The 23,958-nt window shown below is 41.8% G+C and overlaps 1 protein-coding gene across 1 annotated transcript; it reads right to left on the bottom strand.

Annotated features, from left to right (window-relative positions):
• Positions 1-13,478: 13,478 nt before the first annotated feature.
• Positions 13,479-17,577, bottom strand: GSTK1 (glutathione S-transferase kappa 1). The gene is made up of 8 exons (XM_027573587.1): positions 17,506-17,577; positions 16,852-16,933; positions 16,519-16,647; positions 16,113-16,213; positions 15,903-15,938; positions 14,242-14,358; positions 13,789-13,882; positions 13,479-13,528 (listed from the first exon to the last, which is right to left on the bottom strand). The coding sequence occupies exons 1-8, from the start codon at positions 17,575-17,577 to the stop codon at positions 13,479-13,481; spliced, it is 681 nt and encodes a 226-aa protein (XP_027429388.1).
• Positions 17,578-23,958: the final 6,381 nt, after the last annotated feature.

Genomic DNA, 23,958 nt, shown 5'->3' with positions numbered 1-23,958 from the left:
ATGCAGGGACTTAATCTTAAGACCCTGAGATCATGACCTGAGCTGAAATCAAGAGTTGGCTGTTTAACCCACTGAGCCACCCAGGTGCCCCTAAAAATTCCACTTGTTAAATATAAAATCTTGCAAAATATTTAAAGGTCATAAAGAAAAAAAATCATCCACAATCTCCTTATCCTAACATGGCCATTTAAAATTTCTACACATTTCCTCTAGTCTGTTCACACACTGGTTGAAATGATCTCTGGTTGAAATCAGAGGACTCACGGGTCGCCTGGGTGGCTCAGTCGTTAAGCGTCTGCCTTTGGCTCAGGTCATGGTCCCAGGGTCCTGGGATCGAGCCCCACATCGGGCTCCCTGCTCAGCCAGGAGCCTGCTTCTCCCTCTCCCTCCCCCCTGCTTGTGTTCCCTCTCTAGCTGTCTCTCTCTGTGTGTCAAGTAAATAAATAAAAAATCTTAAAAAAAAAAAATCTACATTTAAAAAAAAAAGAAATCGGAGTACTCACCATTTTGTATTTTTAAAAAAATTTAAACATTGTATCATATATAATTGATCTTTTGATACAGTCTTTGTTGTGGTAATTTTTAACAGCCACATAATATTTTATTGAATGGATTACCATAATTTAACATGCCTTTATGTTATGTTACTTGGTAGCATTGAGTTTATTTTATTCAATTTTTTTTTTTTTTTTTTTTTGTCCTCAAATGTTTCAAGAGACAGAAAGTAGATTAGTGGTTGCCAGAGGCTGGAGAGAGGGAAGAAATGGGGAGTAACTGCTAATGGATTTCTTTTAGGGGTAATGAAAACGTTTAAAAATTAGTAGTGATATGGGGCATCTGGGTAGTTCAATCAGTGAAGCATCCGATTCTTTTTTTTTTTTAAAGATTTTATTTGTTTATTTGAGAGAGAGAGAATGAGAGATAGAGAGCACAAGAGGGAAGAGGGTCAGAGGGAGAAGCAGACTCCCTGCTGAGCAGGGAGCCCAGTGTGGGACTCGATCCCGTGACTCCAGGATCATGACCTGAGCCGAAGGCAGTTGCTTAACCAACTGAGCCACCCAGGCGCCCAGAAGGATCTGATTCTTGTTTCAGCTCAGGTCATGATCTTGGGGTTATGGGATGGAGCCCCTTGTGGGGCTCTGTGTGTAGCCTGCTTGGGATTCTCTTTCTCCCTCTCTCTGCCCATCCCCAAAATAAATAAATCTTAAAAAAAAAATAGTAGTGATGCTTGCACAACTCTGATATGCTATAAAAGACCCACTGAATTTTACACTTTATAAGGGTGAATTATGCTTCCATAAAGCCTTTTTAAAAATGATGCTAAATGAAACTCTTCTTACGTGTAGTTTTACCTTCTTTTTGGATTATTTCCTCCCATTAAATTCCAAGAAATGTCATCGAGACAAGCAACGTGAAAGAAAGATTTTGTTTCCTTGAATACATATGGCCAAACTTCTTCCCCAAGGTTTTACTCTCCTTTTTCATCAACTTAGTATCCTTAGCAAAATATAGATGCTAAAGATACTATTGGTCATTCTGCTTTCTACTTGCCTGCCCCTACAAACCACCGTGTTAGGGGTTGGATTACTGCCCTAGGCGGGCCCACTATGCCCACCTCATTTTGGGAGGGGATAGTGAAGGGAGGGAAGTGGGAGGTTGGTGGGGAGGGGGAAGCAGAGATAATCGGCAGACTTCCTGTGAAGGGTAGTTGATGTCTACCACCGTGCACTTCTCTACGCCTCCATATTCTTGTGATTTTGTGTTTCTGAATCTGAGTCTGCTTTATACTTGTAGCCAACATGTATGGAGTGTTTTATGTACTGCTCACTGTGCTAAATGCTTTATACAAATTAAGTAATTTAAAATGTAATAAGAGGTAGTTGCTGTTATTATGTTCATTTTACAGGTGAGATCAGAAACTTGAGGAAAATGTATAGCTAATCAAGGGTGGGGCCGAGATTTGAACCTGTAGTTCCAGTCAAGAAACCTGGCTCTTAAACACTATGTCATCTGACTCTAAACACTCTTTTTGGCTGATTTAATAATGATAATTTAATAAAACACCTATGACATTCTAAAATCATAACTCTGGGGTCTCTCCTGGAGGAGTGGTTAGATGTTATTTCCCCACTGTTTGGCATCTTAAAATGCTGACCATCAGAGAGCAAAGGCAGCAAAAGAGATTATCAGAAGATTAAATAAAATTATCACTATGTAAGGCAAGAATGGGAAATTAGGATTGCAGGCCCTGTATCAGGATGTTTATCTTTTATGAGCTAATTAAGACTGATTACAAAAGTTAAGACTTTTACTTGAATAGCTCTAGACTAAGCCCAATGTGCAGGTGACTTTTTAAAAAAAGAATGTAGGTAAGAATATGTGTGTATGTTTGTGTGTGTGTAGAAACAAATTGGCCCAATCTCCTTTGATCCTTGACAATCGTGTGGCTAAGTCTGATTATCATTTTCATGTTACGGAGGAGGAAACCAGCTCAGAGAAAGTACACAATTTATTTAGTTAGAATCAGACTCAGAATCTTGCCCTTTTAACTCAGTTGAGAGTGTTTCTCTTTGTGTTCGTTGCCTTACCCACAGCTCTTTCACATGTGTAGGGAAGGTGGATAAATGATTTAATATGAAGTATATCAGCATCATGGATATTTCTGGGATGGAAATGCTTCCCATAAATGGTGAATTCTCAAGTACATAAGAATAAATACACATTCTCACTCTCATCAGCTAGTTGTAATACTGCACAAAGCTCACTGGGAATGTACCGAGTGAATATGAGGTATAGGTTGTCCCTCCAGCTCAGCTATTCAGCACCAAGCCACAAAAAGTGATTCTTGAATTTGAGAAGTTGAGTGTGGTTGTTGCCCAGGGCCAAAAAAAGCATTGTGTTTATGAGATGTCTGCCGATAGCGGCAGAGGAGTTCCACATGAGTATGTCCCTAAATAAGAGAAAACAGAGTGGTTGTGGTTAAGCACATATTTTAAGAGATGTGAAGACCAGGTTTCAAATCTCCTTCCTACCACTTACTTGCTGTGTGACCTTCTGTAAGCTATTTCATCTTTCCGCATGCATGAAAGTAAATGGAGTTAAATATTAGTTAACTTTTTCTTTTAAAATAAAAATTGTCTACAGTGAAATGCACGGATTTTCAGTGGACCACTCCATAAGTTTTGATAAAGACTTAACACTTGTGTAACTCAAACTCCAATCAAGATATGAAGCATTACTATCATCCAGAAAGTTCCCTCATGCCCCCTCCCTGTCAACCCCATAGGCAACTATTGTTTTGGTTTCTTTCCATCTATTATACTCTTGAGAATGGTTTCTATTTTATGGAACAACAATTTATTTATTTAATGATAACCACTGATAACCATTTGGTTATCCAACTAAAAACCATTTCGTTTGTTCCCATGATTTTGCAATTCCTACATTTCTATACATGTTTTTATTCATATGCATAAATCAGAAAAATTCCTGAAAGTGAAGTTTTTGTAGAGATTGCCATTTGCTCTCAAAGGAGTATAAAAATTCACTCTCCTGCTCACATTGCAGGAATATCTGTTTGCCCACACCCTGATCAACAGTGAATTATGACTTGGATTCAATAAACTTTTACTTTTCACTTGCTACACAGGATGCTCCACGGTGTATTCAGTAATCTAATAGGAATCTCGCTCTTAAAGAGCTGTTAGTAAGAGGAAAGATGTGTACATAACTACTTGTAAGACAGGGTACAAAGTGACAAGGAACAAAGTGCTGCTGGGCTCCCCGGCGCTGACAAGGGTGGGGACCGTAATGCATCATGGATATGGGTGGGGTTTGTTTACACTCCTTCTACATCTGTCTCATCATTATGCATGGGGTAGATAATAAATACTTACATCATTGATTGGTAATTAGTAAGAATTTGCTGATTTAATGATTCATGATCTTTTGATCCCTTGATCCTCACTTAATTGCCTCCCCACCTTTTCCAGTCTTTTTTGGCCTGGCATCAGCTAGAGCCAGTCATACCCTTGAACATGGGCTTGGCAGAGGAGGGAGTTGGTCTGATCCAGGCCAAGGGTTTCCGTTTTCCCCAGCCCCTGTGAAGACATTGAAGGAACTCTGTGGTGTTAAGGTCTGGGATGAGTGAGGAACAGTAGCCCAGGGGGCATCCTAGCGACCAATCCCGTCTTTCCCTGGGGTCCAAGTGGCTACTTCTTTCTGCTTTCACTTTTGCTTATACCTGGGAATCGTAGTCAAATGAAGGGACTGTGATTCCTCTGAGGAGAATGATGAAGAGTGAGCCCCAGGTTCATCTTCCAGCTGGACTCCTACTTTCTCTGTACACCGCCCCAGCAGCATCCCTTCCTACAATCCCCATTCAGCTTTTCTACTTTGAGACTTCCTGCATCTCCCCTTTGACCTGGTTATCTCCTTCTCCTTTGCCATCCCCATCTCTTTTTCCCTTCTCTCTCTCACGTTCTGCTCTTTTTTTTTGGTCCATTTATTTGATAAGCATTTACTCAGCACGTATTATGTGCTTACAGGAGCAGCTATGGTACATAGTTTGCGAGGTCTGGTGCAAAATGAAAATACAGGGCCCCTTAATTGAAATTAAGAATTTCAAGACCAGGCAGAGCATCAAACCAGTCATGAGGGCCTGTGTGAGTACACAGGTTGCAAGTCCCTGAGGCTGAGGCTGACCTTGTGTGCACAGTATTGTGGGGACATGGTGAGAATGTGTAACATCACAGAACTGAAATCTCAGTACATTTCCTTTTCCTTTTCTTTTTTTTTTTTTTTTTAAAGTAAACTCTGTGCCCAGCGCGGGGCTAAAACTCAGGACCCTGAGATCAAGAGCTGTATGCTGTACTGACTGCACCCTCAGTATATTTTCAAGACAGTTTTATTATGGAAATATCCCAACACACATAAAAGAAAGAGGAAAGGATAGTATAATGAACTCTCTGTGTACCCATCACTCAGCTTCAACAATTATGTTTCATCTACTCTTTCCATCTCCCCTACTTTTTAAAGGCGGCATGTCACTTCTATCCTAAATGTTTCAGAATGCAGTTCTGGCAGACGAGAACTTATCTGTGCCCAGCCACCCTGCCATTATCATACTTAATGAAATTAATACTAAACCCTTAGTATCACCCAATATCCAGTCCATGTTATTTTCCCCCGTTGTCTCAAAATGTGTTTGTACATTCTTTTAAAATATGCTGTTAAAGGGGTGCCTGGCTGACTCAGTCAGTAGAGCATACGTTTCTTGATCTCAGGGTCATTGGGTTTGGGCCCCACATTGGGCATGGAGCCTACTTAAAAAAAATTAAAAAGGGGTGCCTGGATGGCTCAGTTGGTTAAGCATCTGACTCTTGATCAGGCTCAAGTCTTGATCTCAGGGTCGTGAATTTGAGCTCCGCGTTGGGCTCCACACTGGGTGTGGAGCCTACTTATAAACAAACTATTAAGGACAATATGGACATTTCAAAAACAATCCAGTTAGGAAATCCAGTCAAAAGGTGTGAACAGATATTTCACTGAAGAGGATGTACAGATGACAAAGAAGCACACAAAAAGATGTTCATTAGTCCTTAGGAAAATGCAAATTAAAATCACAACGAGAGAGCACTTACACACCTATCAGAATGGCTAAAATTAAAAAAGAGTAATAACACCAAATGCTGGTGAGGATGCAGAGAAACTGGATCACTCATGCATTTCTGGTGGGAAGGTTAAGATGGTTTGGCCACTCAGGAAAAATGTAGCAGTTCCTTGTACAACTAAACATGCACTTACTATATGACCCAGCAATTGTATTCCTGGACATTTACCCCCCAAAATGAAAATCTGTGTGCACACAAAGACCTGTACAAGAATATTCATAGCGAGTGCGGGACGCGGTGCGCTTAGGGGCGGCGACGGCCGCGAGAGCTCAAGCATGGCGGCAGCGGCGCTGGGCAGCTGGGCAGCGCGTGGGGATCCGCGTCCCCGGCCGTGGCCGAGCTGTGCCAGAACACCCCGGAGACCTTTCTGGAGGCCTCCAAGCTGTTGCTCACCTATGTGAGCACAACATCCTCAGAAACCCTAATGATGAAAAATATAGATCTCTCCAGATTGGAAACACAGCTTTTTCTCCTAGACTCTTACCTGTCAGAGGAGCCGTTGAATGTTTATTTGAAATGGACTTTGAAGAGGGAGAAACACATCTTATCTTTCCTAAAAAAGCTTCAGTGGAGCAGCTGCAAAAAATTCGTGACCTGATTGCCATAGAGAGAAGTAGCAGATTGTATGGATCAAATAAGAGTTACAGAGTAGAATTAGCTCAGCAACCTGCATCCAGTACCCAGCTTCCTCTAACACAGTCTTCAAATCCTAGTGGGTTAATCCAGCATGCAGAGAACAGTGAAGGACAGTCATCAAATCAACCATCTGCTCCAATGGTTACTACTGATTCAGTCATTCTAAAAGTTCTCCGGTCCAACATTCAGCATGTGCTGGTCTATGAGAAACTTGGACTGTATTCCAGTCCAAGAACTAAAAAGGAGATCTCAAGAAAAGTTATCTAGAGCTAGAAAATTGGATAAAGGTAGTGGCTTTATATAACCATTCATTGCTAAATATACATCATTGCTAAAGACAAACACTGAAATGTTGCCTTTTGCTGTATACATCGTAAAATTCTATTTCTATTTTGATTTTTTAAGAAGTACAACAGTAGTAAAATTTTACTGCATGTACCTCATAGACGCATCTATTAACACATCTTTTTTTTTTTTTAAACCGCAGTATGTGTTTGCAGTTTAATCATTGGTATGTGAGTTTTTTTAGGTATAATAGAACTTAAGTCTGTGGAACATATGATAGTATTATTAGTGAATTTTAATGTGAATTAGAAACTACATTCAAGATTAATCCATATGATTAGACCATTGATTAATTTTGGCTAATAAAGATAGTATTTACTGATGTATGGTTCTTCCTCACCCACTGCTGTCCACTGCCTGGGAATAAATTCAGCTCTGCCACTTTACTGTGCATCACTGAGCAAGTAATTTGATCTCTATGCCTCAGTTTCTTCATTTGAAAATAGGATGATTTTTAAAAAAATAGGTGAAATAGTACATGTAAATTGCTCAGAACAATACCGACCACATTCATCAACCAATAATTATTTGTGTGTTATCATTAATGGTCTTAGGATTTTAGTTAAATTTTTCCAATGGTAGCATTTTTACTTTGAGTTTTTATGTAATTAGCTTTTATCTAAGTCATTTCTTAATACTATATTTTCTAGGGGACTATGTAATTTTTCTGGTGATTACCTTAGTTTGCAATAAATGTTTTAACTGAGTCCACCTTCAAAAACACTCTTCTGCTTCATGTATGGTGCAGATACCTTTTGACAGAATCATCCCAATTCTTCCCTCCCATCTTTATAACATTGCTGTCATATGCTGTAATCACCCAGTACGTTGCTATTGTTATTATTTGAAGAAGTTACTTTTTATGCCAAGAATAAGAAAACAAAAGATTCTCTTTTACTTTCATATATTCCTTTTCTGATGCTTCCTTTCTGTAGATCCAAGTTTCTGATCTGTATCATTTTCCCTCTTCCTAAAGAACTTCTTTTAATATTTCTTTCAGGACAGATCTGCTAGAGATGAATTCCCTCAATTTTTCATTGCCTGAGAAACCCTTAATTTTTTCTTCACTTTTGAAGGATAATTTCACTGGGATATAGAATTCTGGGTTGGTGAGGTTTTTCTTTCAATAACACTTTAAACATTTTACCCTCCTGTCTTCTTGCCTGCATTGTTTATGACAAGAAGTCTGCTATAATTCCCATCCTTATTCCTGTTTAGGTAAGGTTTTCCCCATATCCCCTCAACTTACTCCCCATCCCCAGCTTTATTCAAGATTATCTCTGTCTTTGGTTTTCTACAGTTTGAGTATGACATGCCTAGGTATAGTTTCTTGGTTGGTGTTTTCTGAGCTTCCTAGATCTGTGGTTTGGAATCTCATTAATTTTGGAAAATTCTTGGCCATTATTGCTTCAGATATTTCTTTTGTTTCTTCCTTTCTTTTCCTTCTGTATTCCAAAATGAATGTATCATATTTTACTTTTTATCTGTCTCTGCCTCAATTTCCCACAGTTCTTAGATGTTCTGGTCCATTTTGAGATTCTCCTGCAGTTCTGTGCTTTTTTTTTTTTTTTTTTTCTCTTTGATTTTCAGTTTGGGAAGTTTCTGTTAACCTATCTTCAAGCTCAGGGACTCTGGCCTTGGCTGTGGCCCATCTATTGATGAGCCCATGAAAGGCATTCTGTTACAGTGTTTTTGATTTCTAGCATTTCCTCTAGATTTTTTTAAAGCTTCTAAACAAAAAAAATCTATGTTATCCATCTGTCTTAACATGTTGTTTACTTTTTTCATGAGAGCACCTAATATATTAATCAGTTACTTTAAATTCTTTGTTAATTCCAAAATCTGGGTGGTTCTGATACTTGCTTTATCACTTCAGACTGATTTTTCTTGCCTTTTAACACATCTTGTATTTGTTTGTTAGAAGTTAGGTATGATGCATTGGGTAGTAGGAGCTGAGGTGAATAGGCCCTTTATGTAAGGTCTTATGTCCATTTAACAAGGAGTTGGGCTATGTTTAATGTTAGCTGTAGGTGTCAGAAGCTTCCGACTTCCTCTGGTATGCTTCTTGTCTCCCCTGTTGTCTTTGGGCTTTTCTAAAAACTCCTTAGATAGAGTCTGCATCTTTTAGTAGACTCCATTGTTGTTACACCAGAGCCTTGTTGGTGTAGTGGTAAGGTACGGGGGAGTAGAAGCCCCCTGTATTAAGTCTCAGTGCTTTAGTGGGCCTGTGACCTTCCCAAGTCTTTCTTGACTTTTTCCCCCCATAGACGAGATAGGAAGACTAGAAGTGGCTAGGGTCAAGGAAGTTCCCTTTCCCCACTTCAGAAAAGGCTCTGGTAAAATCTTTTTCCCTGAAGAGTAGGCCTTTATTGTAAAGAACGCTCTGGGCATACTTTGCAATTCTTAATCTTCTCCTCTTCTTTTCAGAGCTATGAGGAGATCTTTTTTGGTGTTTCACCAAGAAAACCTAGTGGGATTCTTGGAGGGAAAACCCACAAAAGTGTTAGGAACCCCTCCTAAGACTGTGTTTCTTACTCAAACTAGTCCATATTCAGCCTCCAGCAATTTGTCGAAATTATCATTTGAGTGTTTTTACCAGTTTATGACTCCAGTGGCTTCTGTTCCATATAGCAGATGGCTGGTTGTGATTCTGTGTATTTGGCTAAGATTCTCTGTATTTGTCTTGTCTCTCCAGATTTCAGGGTGACAGTTTGCCCTGTGAATTCTAGGAGCTCAAGAAAAGTCAATGATTTTGGTTTGTTCAGTTTTTTGTTTTCCTAAGGATGGGAATGACAACTCTAAGCTCTTTACATGTCAGAGCTAAAACTAGAAGTCTCTCTGAGGGATTAATTATGTATCTCTTTTCCTTTTTTTAATCATTTAATCACTTCTTACATATGTTGTTTAGGTATTTTGCTGCCCATTGTATTTTGGTAGTTTTGTTTTTATTATAATATTATACTATGTCATTTTCTTGTATTTGAAGATCATTCTGGGGCTTAGACTTAATTCAACAACATTGCTGTGAGACCTTGAGACAGTTCTTCATCTTCTTGGATTAACAGTTTTTTTACTATTTATGAAATAAGAATGCTTATTAACATGTGATCACAAAGGCCCTGTCCACATTAAAGTACTGTGTTCCTTCAGATGATCCCTGACATAAATGCCTGTTTAACAGGTACTTACCGGGGGAAAAAAAAAAAAAAAAGAATATTCATAGCAGGTTTATTTGTAATAGCCCCAAACTGGAAACAACCTAAATGTCCTTCAACAGGTCAAACTCTGGCACATCCATACCATGGACTACTACTCAGCAATAAAAAGGACAAACCACTGAGACACACAGTACCTTGCAAGGATCTCAAGGGAATTTGCTGAGTCAAATAAACCAATCTGATGCCATTAATATGGCACTCTTGAAATGAGAAAACTATATGAAGAACTGATTAGTCATTGCCAGGGTTTAGGGAAGTGGGGAGGATAGAAGGTGGCCAAGCTATGAAATAGGAACATAAGGATCTCTTATGCTAGGAATATTTTGTATCTTGACTGTGATGGTGGTCACACACACCATAAAATTATACAGAACTAAAACCAGACACACAAGTGAGTGCATGAAAAAGTGGTGGAATTTGAATAAGGCTTGATGGAGTGCATCAATGTCAATTTCCTGGTTGTGTCATTGGGCTGTAGCTGCACAAGATGTTACCACTGGGGAAACTGGATGAAGGCTATATTGAATCCCTCTGAATCATGTCTGATATTCGTGTGTTAAAACATATGGACATTTCTGGTTGCACACAAAAAAACCCCAGAGAGTAGGAATGGGAATGACAAAGGGGAGACTCTTCACTTTTCACTTGATACCCTGCTGGTTTTTTCCCTTGTTTTACCACATGCATGTGATACTTTTTGTTGTTAATTATTGTCTGTAAAAAAATATAATTCTAGAAATTTTACCTAAGAAGTTTGTTTTAGAAGCATCTTATTTGGTAAGCTTAGAATTTGAATTGCAATGCAAGAAAGTGGGTCAGTGTTGAATTCTGAGTATTGACATAACTGCAAATTTTATATTGTACTCCAACTGTTGAATGGAAGGGGAAGGGAGGAAGAAACTAATAAGTATGAAACTCTTTGGGTTAGGAAAAAAGTTCATTTTAAAAATACAGCTGCATTTGGGGGCTTCCCCCTTTCTCATTGTTAATTGAGACACATTAATTTCATGTGTCAACTTGACTGAGCTAAAGGACACTCAGAGAGCTGACAAAACATTTCTGGGTGTGTCTGTGAGGGTGTTCCCAGAAGAGACTATAATTTGAATGGGAGACTGAGGAGGAGAAGGTGGCCCTCACTAGTGTGTGTGTGCGGGAGGTATCAACCAATCTATTGAGGGCCTGAATGGAACAAAAAAGCAAAGGAAGGGCAAACTTGCTTTCTCTGCTTGAACCGAGACATCCATGTTCTACTGCCCTCAGACACAGGTGCTCCTGGTTCTCAGGCCTTTGGATTCTGGATTGGAACTACACCACCAGCCCACTTCCCTGGGCCTCCAGCTTGCAGATGGCAGATTGTGGGACTTCTCAGCCTCCATAACCATGTGAGCCAATCCCTGATAATGGATCTCTTTTCATATATACCTATAAATATCCTATTGTTTCTTTGGAGAACCCTGACTATTGGATTCTACTTGGCAGAAGTTCAGACACTATAATCTAGATCATGTTTGTAAGGTTTAGCCTAGAAATTGTCTCATTCCTCCAGAGATTAAATTTGCTAGCAGATTAGGAAAACAGGATGCTAGATTCTTTGAAGGAAGACTGGGCAGAGCTGGGAAGTATGCATCTACAATAAAAGATTATACCACATTAGCCTGAGGTAAGATTTAGGATTAAGTTAAGCAGCCGATAACGTTTCAAAACAATGGGAAGGATGCACAGTTGTGCCCAAATGTGAATCTACAAATTATTTTTTTTAATTTAAAAATTATCTATTTTTTGTTTGTCAGAATAAATGATCATTTCAAAAAGTATACAAGTGAAATGGAAACACTTAGGCATATTTTATTCCAGGATTAATATATCAATGTCCTCTGTAATGTGTTTTTATACATCAAGACATAATTGAGATCATACTATATAGTTTCATCTTTTTTCCAACTAATATTATATTCTACAAATTCCCAATGTTGAAATTCTTTACAAACAGAATTTTGGGTGGTGCAGTCGGTTGAGTGTCTGACCCTTGGTTTTCGGCTTGGGTCATGATCTCAGGGTCATGAGATCGAGCCCCCTGGTGGGCTCCCCACTCTGTGAGGAGTCTGCTTGAGATTCTTTCTTTGCCTCTCCCTCTGCCCTTCCCACTTGTGCTGGTGTGCTCTCTCTCTCACAAATAAATACATCTTTAAAAAAACATAATTTTTGATGGCTATGAAACATTACATCCTGGATGTACCATAACTTATTCAAACATCCTCCTATTGTTAGATATTTATAAGTTACTTGATATCACAAATCATACTGGGACAAGCATGTTTATTCATAAAGCTTTATCTCTACCACCATGCTCTCAGCGTATATGAGAACTTCTATATGCTTGAATATATAACTTGAATATATGAGAAGTAACATTTTAATTTGCTCTTATGTTTCTTACTACTGGACATTTTCCCATAATTTAAATTTATATTAGCTGTACATGTCATGAAATCTTTGAAAGAGGGAGTGCGAGTGTGTATTTGGAAATGTACTTCTGGTGTTAGTTAGCAGATAAGCCTAGTAAGGATGACTGGAAATCCTGGAGTATGCTGGAATAACGGAAGAGGGGAGAAGAGGAAAACAGCCAGTGATGGGGGATAAAACGGGAAAATGAGCTCTGAGATCAGAAAGAGCCAGAGGGCGGGGGCAAGCAATCCCCTCTTAATGCCTCTGGGGCCACTGAGCCATCGAAGGACACATACCTGCTTCCCAGCAGATGTCCAAGTGTGGTTTCAGCTTCTGAATAAAAAGTATTCTCAAAGAAGTCCAAAGACTACTGAAACACAAGGTGTTCGGATTGTCGTACAGGTGGCACATACAGAGCAGGGCCTTTGGATAAATAGTGGAGGGAGTGGGAAAGCTGTAGGTCTGTGTGGGAAGGAACAGGGGTTATACTAGGCCAGGGAGAGAGACCCCAGGATTTTCTCAGGATCTGCTTTGTGGGTGAGCAATTTCCCAGGCCATGGCAACCCCAGCCTGTCGCCCTGTGCTACCACCTTGCCCTGGTTCTGCTAGTCAGTGTAGCTGGAGCTGGTTCAAATATCTGGGCAGAAGCTCAGCCAAGTTCTGGCTCTCTCTGATCCCAGCCCCGTTTCAGGCACCGTGGCTGGTCAGAAGATAGCAACTGCCAAACTGGTTAGCTGCAAAATCCATCTGGCTTAGTTTTCCATCCCTGAAGAGGGACTGTTTCCTCTCCTTCCACATAAGCTGCCCTGAGGTGGGCAGTGGGGCTCGCAGTATGGAAAGAGCTGTTCGCAAACACCTCGAGTGGACAGGGGGTGACTGCAGGAAGGACACACAACACCAGGGAGGACAAAGACCCAGAAATATTATGCCTGATGGCATTAAGTTTATTCTGAGGGAAAGCAGAGTTTGGGGTACCACGCTGCCCCCTCCACAGCATCCCCCAGGGCCACAGAGGAACCTCTATCAGAGAAATCAGAGTCCTAGTGTCACACAGTGGAAGACGGGGAAGCAGAAGATCTGCTTTTTCATTAACATAACAATAAAAAAAAAAAAAAGAAGGTCTGCTTTTTCATCCCAATAGTTTTGCTTCCCCTGGCCAGCCTTAAAGTCTGGCATTTATGGCTGGAGGCACAGGGCCCATCCACTTCTCTCCTAGATGGAGAAAATCAAAGTCAGAGGCTGGCCCCACAAACCCCCAGGGGTTTTCTAGGAAGAGCTCTGCTTGGCTTCCTTTTCTTCTATGGGGGTGAAGGTGGCCTCTCCCCATTCAGCCCTGAGAACTAATGTGTATGAGGCTTCATTGTTGGAAATGCATAGAATATTTTTTTTTGCTCTGGATCTGTCCTTCTGGTCAACGGATAAATGGGGGTAGGGCTGGGGTCAAGGGCAGCTCACCATGAACCAGAACTTACCCAGCAGGTGTGCCAGCAACTCCATCCGATCAGAGCCAAACAGCACGTGGGTTTGGCCATCCAGATGGGCCACGGTGATCGGCAGCCCAAAAGCCTGGAGTAAGCAGTTACAGTGCAGGGAGTAAGGCGACGGAGGAGGTGTTCATTGTGGCTGGGATGGAAGAGTCATTACTGGTCTGAGGTCATACAAGCAAAGCAGCTGAGAGGTTCCACAGCTCCAAGGAGTTTTCTGTTTCTGATTCTCAGATGCTCTGACTTTCCTCTTACCATCTACCTCCCTCCCTTCCTTTCCTTGGACTCTGAGACAGGAAGGGAGAGGATGAAGGTTGTCTGGGACAGCTTGAGAGGACTCATGTTGGGAACAACTTTTAGAACAGGAGCATGGGGACCCAGCAGATGCTCAGCCTCAGTCTTCAGCACTGGGGTTGGGGACCCACATCAAGAGTTGCTCACCCCATATTTGCAGGCTGCCTCGGTGGTCTCCTTGAGCTTGTTCTTCACGTTTGGTGTTGAGACCTTTTCCAGGAGTCCCCGGGCTTGTTCTGTAGACATGCCAGCTTTCTCTGCAGCCTGAGGGGATGTGGTAGGGAACACAACTGTGTTTGCATTAGTGGGGTAGGGATCTCAGGTAACTCTGGTCTTTATTTTCTGCTCCCATTTTCCTGGTTAAGGCCTTTACCCACCCACAAATAGAGGTCTATTTTGCTATGAGGGGCTGTTTTTTTTTCCCCCTTTAAAATCTTGTGACTGGTGGAAAGAACAAGGTGCAGAAATTGAAAGCCAGAGGGCATCTTAGAAACCAGCTCCCCAGCCTCTTTATTAACTAGTGAGGGGACTGCTGTCCAGAGGCAGTACATGACTTGGTTGACATTAAAGAACTTGTTAGTGGCAGAGCCCACGCTAGAATCCAAGTCCCCTGACATTAAGTCTGGGCTCTTGCCTTTCTGCTTCTCAGAATTCCTTTTGAAGCAAAGGGTGGGCTATAATTCTCATTGCATTTCCTGAGGACTTTGGAGCAGGGCACAGGGATATAGCCACTTGCAGGGCTTAACAAGAATAAACGTTTCAATTTGGGGTTTGTTGATATCATTTAGGATTAGTGGTTCTCAGTTTGGCTGCATACTAGAATATCCCGAGGGAGCTTTTAAAAAATACCACTCATAGGTCATCCGCTAGAACAATTACATCAGAATTTTTGGTAGGCAGTGCCCAGGTGCTCCAGGTGACTAAAATATACAGCCAAGGTTGAGAACCACTGCAACCCGACCTCCTCAACCTGGAGGGGGAAACAGGAAGTTATGAGGTGCATTCTGATGTGACACGGTCTTTGACTTGGCTGCATGAGAGAATTGTGCCCATACCAAATGTTCAACAACAGGGGAGCAGTTAAGTAAACAAAAGTAGGCCCACTGAATGGAATGCTGTGTAGAAACTAAGAATGATACTTCCAAAGAGTTTATAATGGTATGGAAAATGATTGTTAGTAAGTGGAAAGACAAGTCTGTGCATATACTTTGCAGGAGTTCTTTGTGATTTGCTGTTTTATGTATTAAATTTGAATATGCCTCAACTATCTTTTGTAAACTGAAGGGAAAATATCATTTTTAATTTCCTGATTTAATCCCAAAGAAAAACTTACTTTTTATACTCCCGTGTATGGCTGGCACACATTTCAATGTTTTGAGCTATTTCCATGTGTTGCCACTCAGGCTTCTGTGGGATTTTTCTTTCTAAAGCCTGTCTGTAAAATCTCCTGCTTTTCTACTCTGGATATATTGGTGAGGTCTGGTATTGGAGTGTTTGGGGCCAATACTTCATCCCTCCCCATCTGGGAGTGCCAACATGTAACATCTCTCTCCCACTGACTTCTTTCATGAAATAAAACCTACCCATGTAGAATTTTGCACTTCCCCTTTCAACCCTGAGATATTCTTTTGGGAGTCCTCTGAGTTCCAAACTTTCATTAATTTGGCTCCTCAAACACAGATATCCTTTCTCCCCAAATAACCATGGCCCCTTCCACCCAATATGAAAACTGTGTGCTCTTTGCCCCTAAATGCCAGCTGTTGTCAGCTTTGCTATGAGAGGGGTGGGGACAGAGCCAGGACACTCACGGCCAGGATGCTCTGGGGCTCCGAGATGTCTTCATCCTGAGAAGAAAAGAACATTCTGCAGGAAGGGGGCGGTGAGGGGTGAGATGGGGGGACAGTAGGCCCATGAACAACAGGGGAAGGCAGGACCAGGCCTCTGGAAACCAGGTTCTAGGGGAGGGTCAGCATATCGTCCAGGGTCTCCCAAGTAGGTTCCCAGAGCTCTGCCCTCACCCGTGACCAGACACGCATCCATAGTTCCCTGGACACTTTCTCCAGCATCTCTGGGTGCTCCATGCTCACAGCGGTGAGGAATCTCATGGCTGATAAACTTCCTGTGGGGCAGAGATACTCAGCGACAGGGCTCTTCTAGCTTGTTACCCATGGAGGACCGGCTCTTTCCTGCTTCTGACATCCCCAGAACTTGACTGCCCTCAGCCTTCCACCCAGATTTCTCATAGCCCGTTTGCCCTGCTCTTCTTCCCCTTAGGTCCCTGCAAGCTTCTGCTCATTTAACGCTGACCTGTGTTTCCCCAAGCTTTGTTTCATTTCATGTAGTTGCCAGCCCCTACTTCCTGGCACTACAATTTGCAACTCTGCTGCCTTCCACTGGATTCACCATCTGTATCTCACTCTTTACCTTTTTCAAGGATCACAGAGAAGAAATCCTTGGGGAACTGCACGGGAATCTGGACATGCTGTCCCAGGAGTCTAATATCATTTCTCATATATTGGGCTTTGCGGGGAAGCAGAGCTGGTGGCTGGTTTCCTGCAAGTGGAAATTTGGGCACACTGGTGAGAGACTACCTAAGGGTCTGAGGCTTGGGGTGGGAACCCCTACCCGGGTTTTCAGCAGAGTGCCAATTACTAGCTGCTGGTGCCAATGTAAAGACCCATTTGAGGGCAGCCCCCCGTGGACCTTTGAAAGTCACCCTCCCTCAAATCCCTGTCCCAAATGCTGCTGCCTTCACACCACTGTCTTTCATGATCCCCCCGATGAGGCTGGGGCGCAACTGCAGGTTGATGTTCCAGATGTTCTTATACCGGCACAGGACCTGCAGGAGCAGAGGTGGAGATGGGGAGCCTGTGTGTAAGATGGACAGAGTTTAAATGGCTGAGGGAGAGGGAGGGGTGTTCTTTGGCAACTGATTAGCCAGAGGCTCTAAGTGCAGAAGAGTAGGGGTTATGCGGACACCCTAAACTATCTGGTTTTAAATGGCAAAACTCTGCACTCCCAGAAATCGATCCCATGAACCTTGCTCCATCCCAAGAAATAGATCCCAGGATCTTTGCTCAGTGGACAGCCTCCATCCTGTTCTGCACCCCCCCAAAAAAAACTAACATCGGAGGGCTAAGAGGTGGCTGTGCCGTGGATTTCTCCTTGATTCTTAGGAGTTACCCCTCTTATTCCAAACCGTTGTAGGAAAGCACTGCCTTAGGCTATAAAGGCTCGACCTGGCCAGCGACCGTATCCCGTTTAGAGACACAAAGTGACTTTCACCCCTGGCTTGCTAAACCCCATCGGGCGGCGCCAGGAATTTCACGAGACCACGGTCCCCGCGTCCCGCTCCCCCCTTCCCTCTGCCCTTGCCCTCCAAGCCCCGGCCAAGGGAGCTCCCGGAGTCACCTCGAAGCCCAACCAGGAGTAGGGGGACAGCACATCGTAGAAGAGCTCCAGGGTGCGCGGCAGGGGTCCCATGCTGCGCGGCAGGGGTCCTACGCTGCAGCAGCGCGCGTTGCTCCGCCCCGAGACTCGGCGACCCCGCCCCGATTCCCGGCCTGCCCCCGGAAGACCGCCCCCCGCCTCCGCCGCGCAGCCGCGTGAGGAAAACCGCCCGGGGCCAAGTCTGGCCAAAGAGCGGTTGGGGCGGGGCCCCCTGGGGAGGGCGTGGCTGCCCCCGCCCCCAGCTCCCCCGCCCGCGCCTGTCCTGCTCACCGCCCTGCCCTGCGCGGGAGTCTGGGGCCCAAGCGGGTGGTTGAGATGCATGCAGTGCCTCTCACTTGGCTGTGCTCCTTTGGCAGGCCACCCGACCTCTCTGAACCTCAGTTTCTTAGTCATCCCTCTTAAAAATGGGGACATACGTGATGATAACCCCGACCTCGTATAGCCTTGTGAGAATGCAATGTGTGAATGTGTAACTGATACATGTTAGTTATTAGCGTGACTTGGCAGTTGCAGGAACTTTCTGAGATGGGGGCAGAGTAAGAAGTGCCCAAATTATTCATTTTTTGTACTTCTCAGAGCTTAGCTGGAACATATTTGACAATCAGCACATATTCTGAGAGTGAGTGCAGGAGAGAAGGAGGCCTCCTTGCCAGGATAATCAGGGATAATGGGGAATGGTGTGTCCTATTTCTATTTGTGAATATGTCATATTGTCTTACATTGGGATTATATTTACTGCAAGGAAATAATTTTTTAAAGTTCTATTTAATTTTATTAAAATTATTCTTAATGTTACTAATTTTGTGAATTGGAAAACATAACAATAAAGATTCCACTTCTCATTTGTATTCATTAGAAAAACAACCTTAAGCCATCAGAACACAAAGGCTATAAACATTTATATAGAGTAGAACATAGAAAATGAAACAAGGATGCTATTTTAACCCACTTGCAAATAGAACCAATTGCTTTGCAATTACTGAAACTGAAAAATTACACATTTCTCCAGTAATGTTAATTTAAAAAAGTATCCAAGAGCAAATTTAGCCCCATAATAATACTGTATTTTAAAAGTAAATCATCACTTATTTTTAAAAACTTTAATATTTAGGAATGATTTTAGATTTACAGAAGAGTTGTAAAGATAGTAGAGAGTTTCTACATACCCCTCATCCAGCTTTCCCTAATGTGGACACCTTACATAACCATGGCATAATGATCAAAACTAAGAAATTAACATTGGTACATTGCTATTATCTAGAAGATGGGCTTCATTCAGATTTCATCAGTTTTTCCGTGATTGTCCTTTTTCTGTTCCAGGATTCATTCCAGGCTACCACCTAGCATTTAGTTATCCTCTTTAGTCTCCTCCTATCTATGAAAGTTTCTTGACTTTTTCTTGTTTCTTGACCTTGACACTTTTGAAAAGTATTGGTCATGTATTTTGTAGAATGCCCCTCAATTTGGGTTTGATGTTTTTTCGTGTCTAGGCTGGGATTCGGATTTTATGGAAGTATACTACAGAGGTGAAGTGCCCTTCTCCTTGAATTATGTCAGGGGGTTCCTGATACCAACATCACTTATTACCCATGATGTTAACCTTGACCACTTGGGTAAGGTGGAGAAAACTGTCAGGTTTCTCTACTGTAAAAATCACTGTTTCCCCCTTTCCATACTCTATTCTTTGGAAGGGAGTCATTAAGTACAGCCTAGTTTGGAGGTGGGGGTACTGGTTGAGTAGATTAAACCCATCTCTTAGAGGGAAGGACATCAAAGAATTTGTGGCTGTATGTTAAAACCACCCATATTTTGGGGGAGATACTTTGAAGCTATGAAATCTTTTGTTCCTCCTTAAACTTTCACCTTCCAGTTTTATCATTCATCGGTAGATTTTCCTGCAGCAATTATTATTGTGTTGTTCTAATGGTGATTTTCTATTTCCCCCGTTTCTTCTACATTTATTAATTGAAATTCTGAAAGAATTGTTCCATTTATGTATTTATGTATGTATCTATTCATTCAGTCATTCATTTATACATATGGACTGATGGATATTTATTTTAAGAATCATAGAATGGTAAAACATTGATCTGAGTCTCTACATCCTACCTCCATATACTATTATTATTATTATTATTTTTATATTGCGCTCTGTGGATAATACTGAGTGGGAACAACAAAAAATATTTACACTTCTTTACACATGCTGAGAGGAGTCTAGGTACTGACTAGAGTTGTTGGAACAAGAAATCGTGGTATAAGCCAGTTATTTACAGTAGCAAAAGTAACTAATAAAGGAACTAAATATGATGTGATTATCAAGTTTAGGAGGGGGTGGAGAAGGGGCGGGATATGTAAACCAAATCCTCATCTTTCATGGTCAGTGATATTGTCTACATTTGAAACGTTGCTAGAGCTTTGGTCATATAATTTGGAGTTAAGTATTTGAAACCACAAATGCTTCAAATAAACTGCCTTTCCAAATAAGTAAAAGATGGACTGTCCGATAAATGGTTTTGGGACAACTGGGAGGTTTAAACAAAATGTAGCTGGACCCATACATCACACCTTACCCAAGGAACATGTCTAGCCTGATCGAATATTTTATGTTAAAGAAAGAAACCACTAAAGTACCTGAGGAATTTATGGAAAAACCTTTAAAAAAAAAATCTGGGAGTAGATGGGGCGCCTCGGTGGCTCAGTCGATTAAGCATCTGATTCCAGTGCAGGTCAGGATCTCTGGGTCTTGGGATGGAGCCCCAGCATCAGGCACCCTGCTCAGCGGGGAGTTTTCTTGTCCCTCTCCCTCTGCCTCTGCCCCTCACCCTGCTTGTGCTCTCTCTGTCACTCTCTTAAAAATATAAAATCTTTAAAAAGAATCTGGGCGTAGAGACCTCTTTGTTAGCTGTGGTACTAAATGCAGAAACTTTAAAAGATTTATACATTCAATTACATAAAATTTAAAAAAATTTGTTTGGTAAACTCCAGTAGGTCAAAAAATAACTGGGAAAAATATTTGGGTTCATTTCATAGTCAAAATGCTAATTATCCTAGTGTAGAAAGAGCTACAAAATAAAGTAAAAGAACAGAAGCCCCGGGGAGAAATGGGCCAATGATATGAACAGAACATACGCAGAAATGGACATATGGGACATAAAAGATTGTGCTTGTATATACTGATAACAATTGTGAGTCAGGATTACACTATGATATGTTTTTATTTATCAAGTTGGCAGAGATCAAAAAGTTTGATGACTCAGGGTGTTGGCAGGGATTTGTGGAAAATCATTGTCTTACGCAACTGGTGGGAGTGTAAACTGTCGGTACGACCTCTAAGGGGGGCAGTCTAGCAATATCTTTCTGTTTGCAAATACACACACCCTTTGACCTAGCAATTCTGTTTTTAAGAATTTATATTATAAACATGTTTGCCTCCATGCAATATGATGTCCGATAGGGTTATTTATTACGACATTGTTTATAATAGCAAAAGATTGGAAACTACCTAAATGTTCATCAATGTGGAACTAATTCAATATACCACGATTTATAATATTTTTCAACTTTAAAAAGAATTTGGAAGCTCTTTAAATATTAAATATTGCATGATATCCTATGTATTAATAAGTGAAAAGCAAGATGCCAAACAGTGTATATCATTCACTGTCTTTTTTTTAAGGGTTGCGATGCTTTCTAAGTGTGTGGTGTACATATACATATATGTACATGTTGATATTCCTGGATGGAGAGACAAAAATACTGGTAAAACTGGTTGCTTTTGAGGAGGGAAGCTGGGGGACTGGGGCAGGGCAAGACAAAATTTTTGTTGGATGTAACATTTAACCCTTTGATTTGCGACCTCTGTGAGTGTCTTGTCTACCCAGAAAGAAAGACAGGCAGGAAGAAAGGATAAAGGCAGGCAGGAGGGAAGAAAAAGGAAGGAAGGAGGGAAGATGCCTTTGGGAACTTGTATTGGCAGGACAGGGAGGGGATTGCAAAGAGACTTATGTGCCTGATTTATTGCCATTTGTATATTTTACTTTGCTTTAAGGAAAATGTCACTTATGAAGGCCACGTAGCAGCACGTGTGACACAGTTTTAAGGTACAATGTTTGCCAAGATGCAACAGAGTATTTACATCTCGGTTCTCAAGGCCTGACATTTTCCTAAGGATTTACCAAGGGGTGTGTGAAATTCTGTGTGCTAGCTTTGTCCCTGAATAAATCATGCCAAAATGCAAGAGAGTGAGGTTGACATTATTATGGTTCTAATCTTGGAAACGTTATGCTGTATTAGAAGAAATCAACCTTGGCAAACTGGATACTTGAAATATAACTGATAACAAATTTAGTTGGAACATCTCACAGTTCACAGTTCATCAGTTCATACCAGTGTGACAACGTCACAGCTGAGAACAGCTAATATGTGCTGTCATTATACCCTTCCAAAACACATATGCAAACGGATGAAAACTAAAGGAAATGAAAATAATTCTATTAGGGATTATACACTTTTTTTTCTAATTTCTTAGACTCTCTTTAAGGCCTTGGCAATATCTTTTTTCTTCTCTTTTTTATGGAAGAGCTTTGTTGAATTATAACTGACATACAATAAACTGCACATATTTGAAGTGTCCCTTTAATAAGTTTTTTTTTTAATAAGTTTTGACATACGCATGCACCCGTACAACCATCACCATGATCAAGATAGGAAACAGAGCTGCAAATCACCTTGAGACCCTTGGCAATCCCTGCCCTCTGTTCCCAAACAACCACTGAGGGGCTTTCTGTCACTAGAGATGAGCCTGCACTAATCTTTCTGTCGCTATATATTAGTTGGTATATTTTTTTATACATTAAAAACCTTCATGTTTCAAAATCCATTTTAGAAGCCAGAGCCATTTTTCTTGGTGTCACAGTTAGGACGCAGTCTCCTGGAGATCAGAGAGGAGGATTTATTTACTTATTTATTTATTGGGGATTGATGTTGTGGCTGCCACCGTGGAAAGGGAGGGGCGAGAAGGGGAGGGAAGGAAGGACACTGCATGGGGTGGAGGGAGGCATTGGGCTTCATGCTTGATTCTCAGCCAACCCCACGAGGAATTGTGAAGCTGGGATGGCTTCACACAGCGGCCAAAGCTGGGTGAGCTGGCCCGGCCTCTACAGCCCCTCACAAGTCAGTCGCAGGACGTGGGCTGTCCTGGGAAGGTGGGCTGAGCTTGGCTGAGGTGACTCTTCAGCTGAGGGCTGTCTGCTTGGTACACTCCAAGTCATGTCTGAAGGGGGATCTGTGTAGAGTACCACACTGGTCTGTATAATAATGATTCTGATAGTTCTTCATCCTGGGGAGTTCTTTGAAATAATATTGGAGAAACAAACTTCACATTATGGAGAGAAAGGGATATTGCATTTTTCGTGACTTTTTTGAGAATCTGAAAGGGCAATGGGAGCAATCCTTAATTTCAGGCCTAAGAACATGATCCGTTTGTTCATTATCTTACACTTTTCATTCCACAGGTATAGGAGTTGTCAGCCTCAGCACTGTTGACACATTGGAGTGGCTCGTTCTTGTGGGGGTTGTCCTGTACCTTATAGGATGTTTAGCAGCTCCCTGGTCTCTACCCACTAGCTGCCAGGAGTACCCCCATCCCTAGTTGTGACAATAAAATATGCTAAGTGAAAGAAAACAGATGCAAAGAACTCCATATTATACAATTCCATTTGTATGACATATTCAGAGAAAACAGAAAGCGGATCAGTGATTTCTCCAGAGGCTGGGAGTGGGAGTGGGGAGTGACTGAAAATTGGCATGAGAGGACTTTTTGAGGTGATGTTGTCTGCAGGATCAAAATCAGCCCTGGCTAAGAATCATTGCACTAGTGTTTCTTGAAGGCCTCATATGTCCCACGTACTGTTCTGAGTGCCTGGGGACGAATACAAGCACCATTTATCTTTTGATGTGGGAATCAACAGGCATAAAGTTGGTTCAATATAAAGTGTGTGTGTGTGTGTGTGTGTGTGTGTGTGTGTGTGTGTGTGTTGGGATGGGGGGCGTTGGGGCAACAAGAAAGAATCAACAAGCTTCCTAGAAAAAGTGACCCTAAATGAAGACTTGAAAGGTAGGTAGGGGTTAGGTAGGAGTTACACCATGGAAAGGGAGTGTAGGTAGATTTGTATCCAGAGCCAGCAGCAGCTTTGAAAGACAGCGCTGTGGTTCAGAGTCTCGAGGAACTGAGAGAAGTTCTTTTGGGCAAAGAAGGCAGTGGCCTGGGAAGGTGGCAGGTAAAAGGCGAAAGATTTATACGATCTGAAGAGAAACCAGAGTATGGAAGGTGGCAGGTAGAGGCCGGGTCATGTGACAAGTTTCAAAGTCTCTACTTGAGTGACCTCAAGTTTAGTATGCTTTTAATTTTTT

This window comes from Zalophus californianus, chromosome 12 (genome assembly GCF_009762305.2).
Source record: "Zalophus californianus isolate mZalCal1 chromosome 12, mZalCal1.pri.v2, whole genome shotgun sequence".
In the NCBI taxonomy this organism is placed as follows: domain Eukaryota; kingdom Metazoa; phylum Chordata; class Mammalia; order Carnivora; family Otariidae; genus Zalophus; species Zalophus californianus.
Note: the sequence above shows the minus strand (reverse complement) of the source record. Positions and strands in the feature narration are given on the sequence as shown.

Bases quoted from the DNA above. Each gene is read 5' to 3' on its own strand.
- GSTK1 (XM_027573587.1), bottom strand. From the start codon at position 17,577: ATGGGACCCCTGCCGCGCACCCTGGAGCTCTTCTACGATGTGCTGTCC. The intron at 16,214-16,518 runs GTAAAGAGTGAG...TCTGCCCCACAG, and splicing joins CTCTGTGATCCTTGAAAAAG to GAAGTTTATCAGCCATGAGA. The intron at 13,883-14,241 runs GTGAGCAACTCT...TGCTTACTCCAG, and splicing joins AGGCAGCCTGCAAATATGGG to GCTTTTGGGCTGCCGATCAC.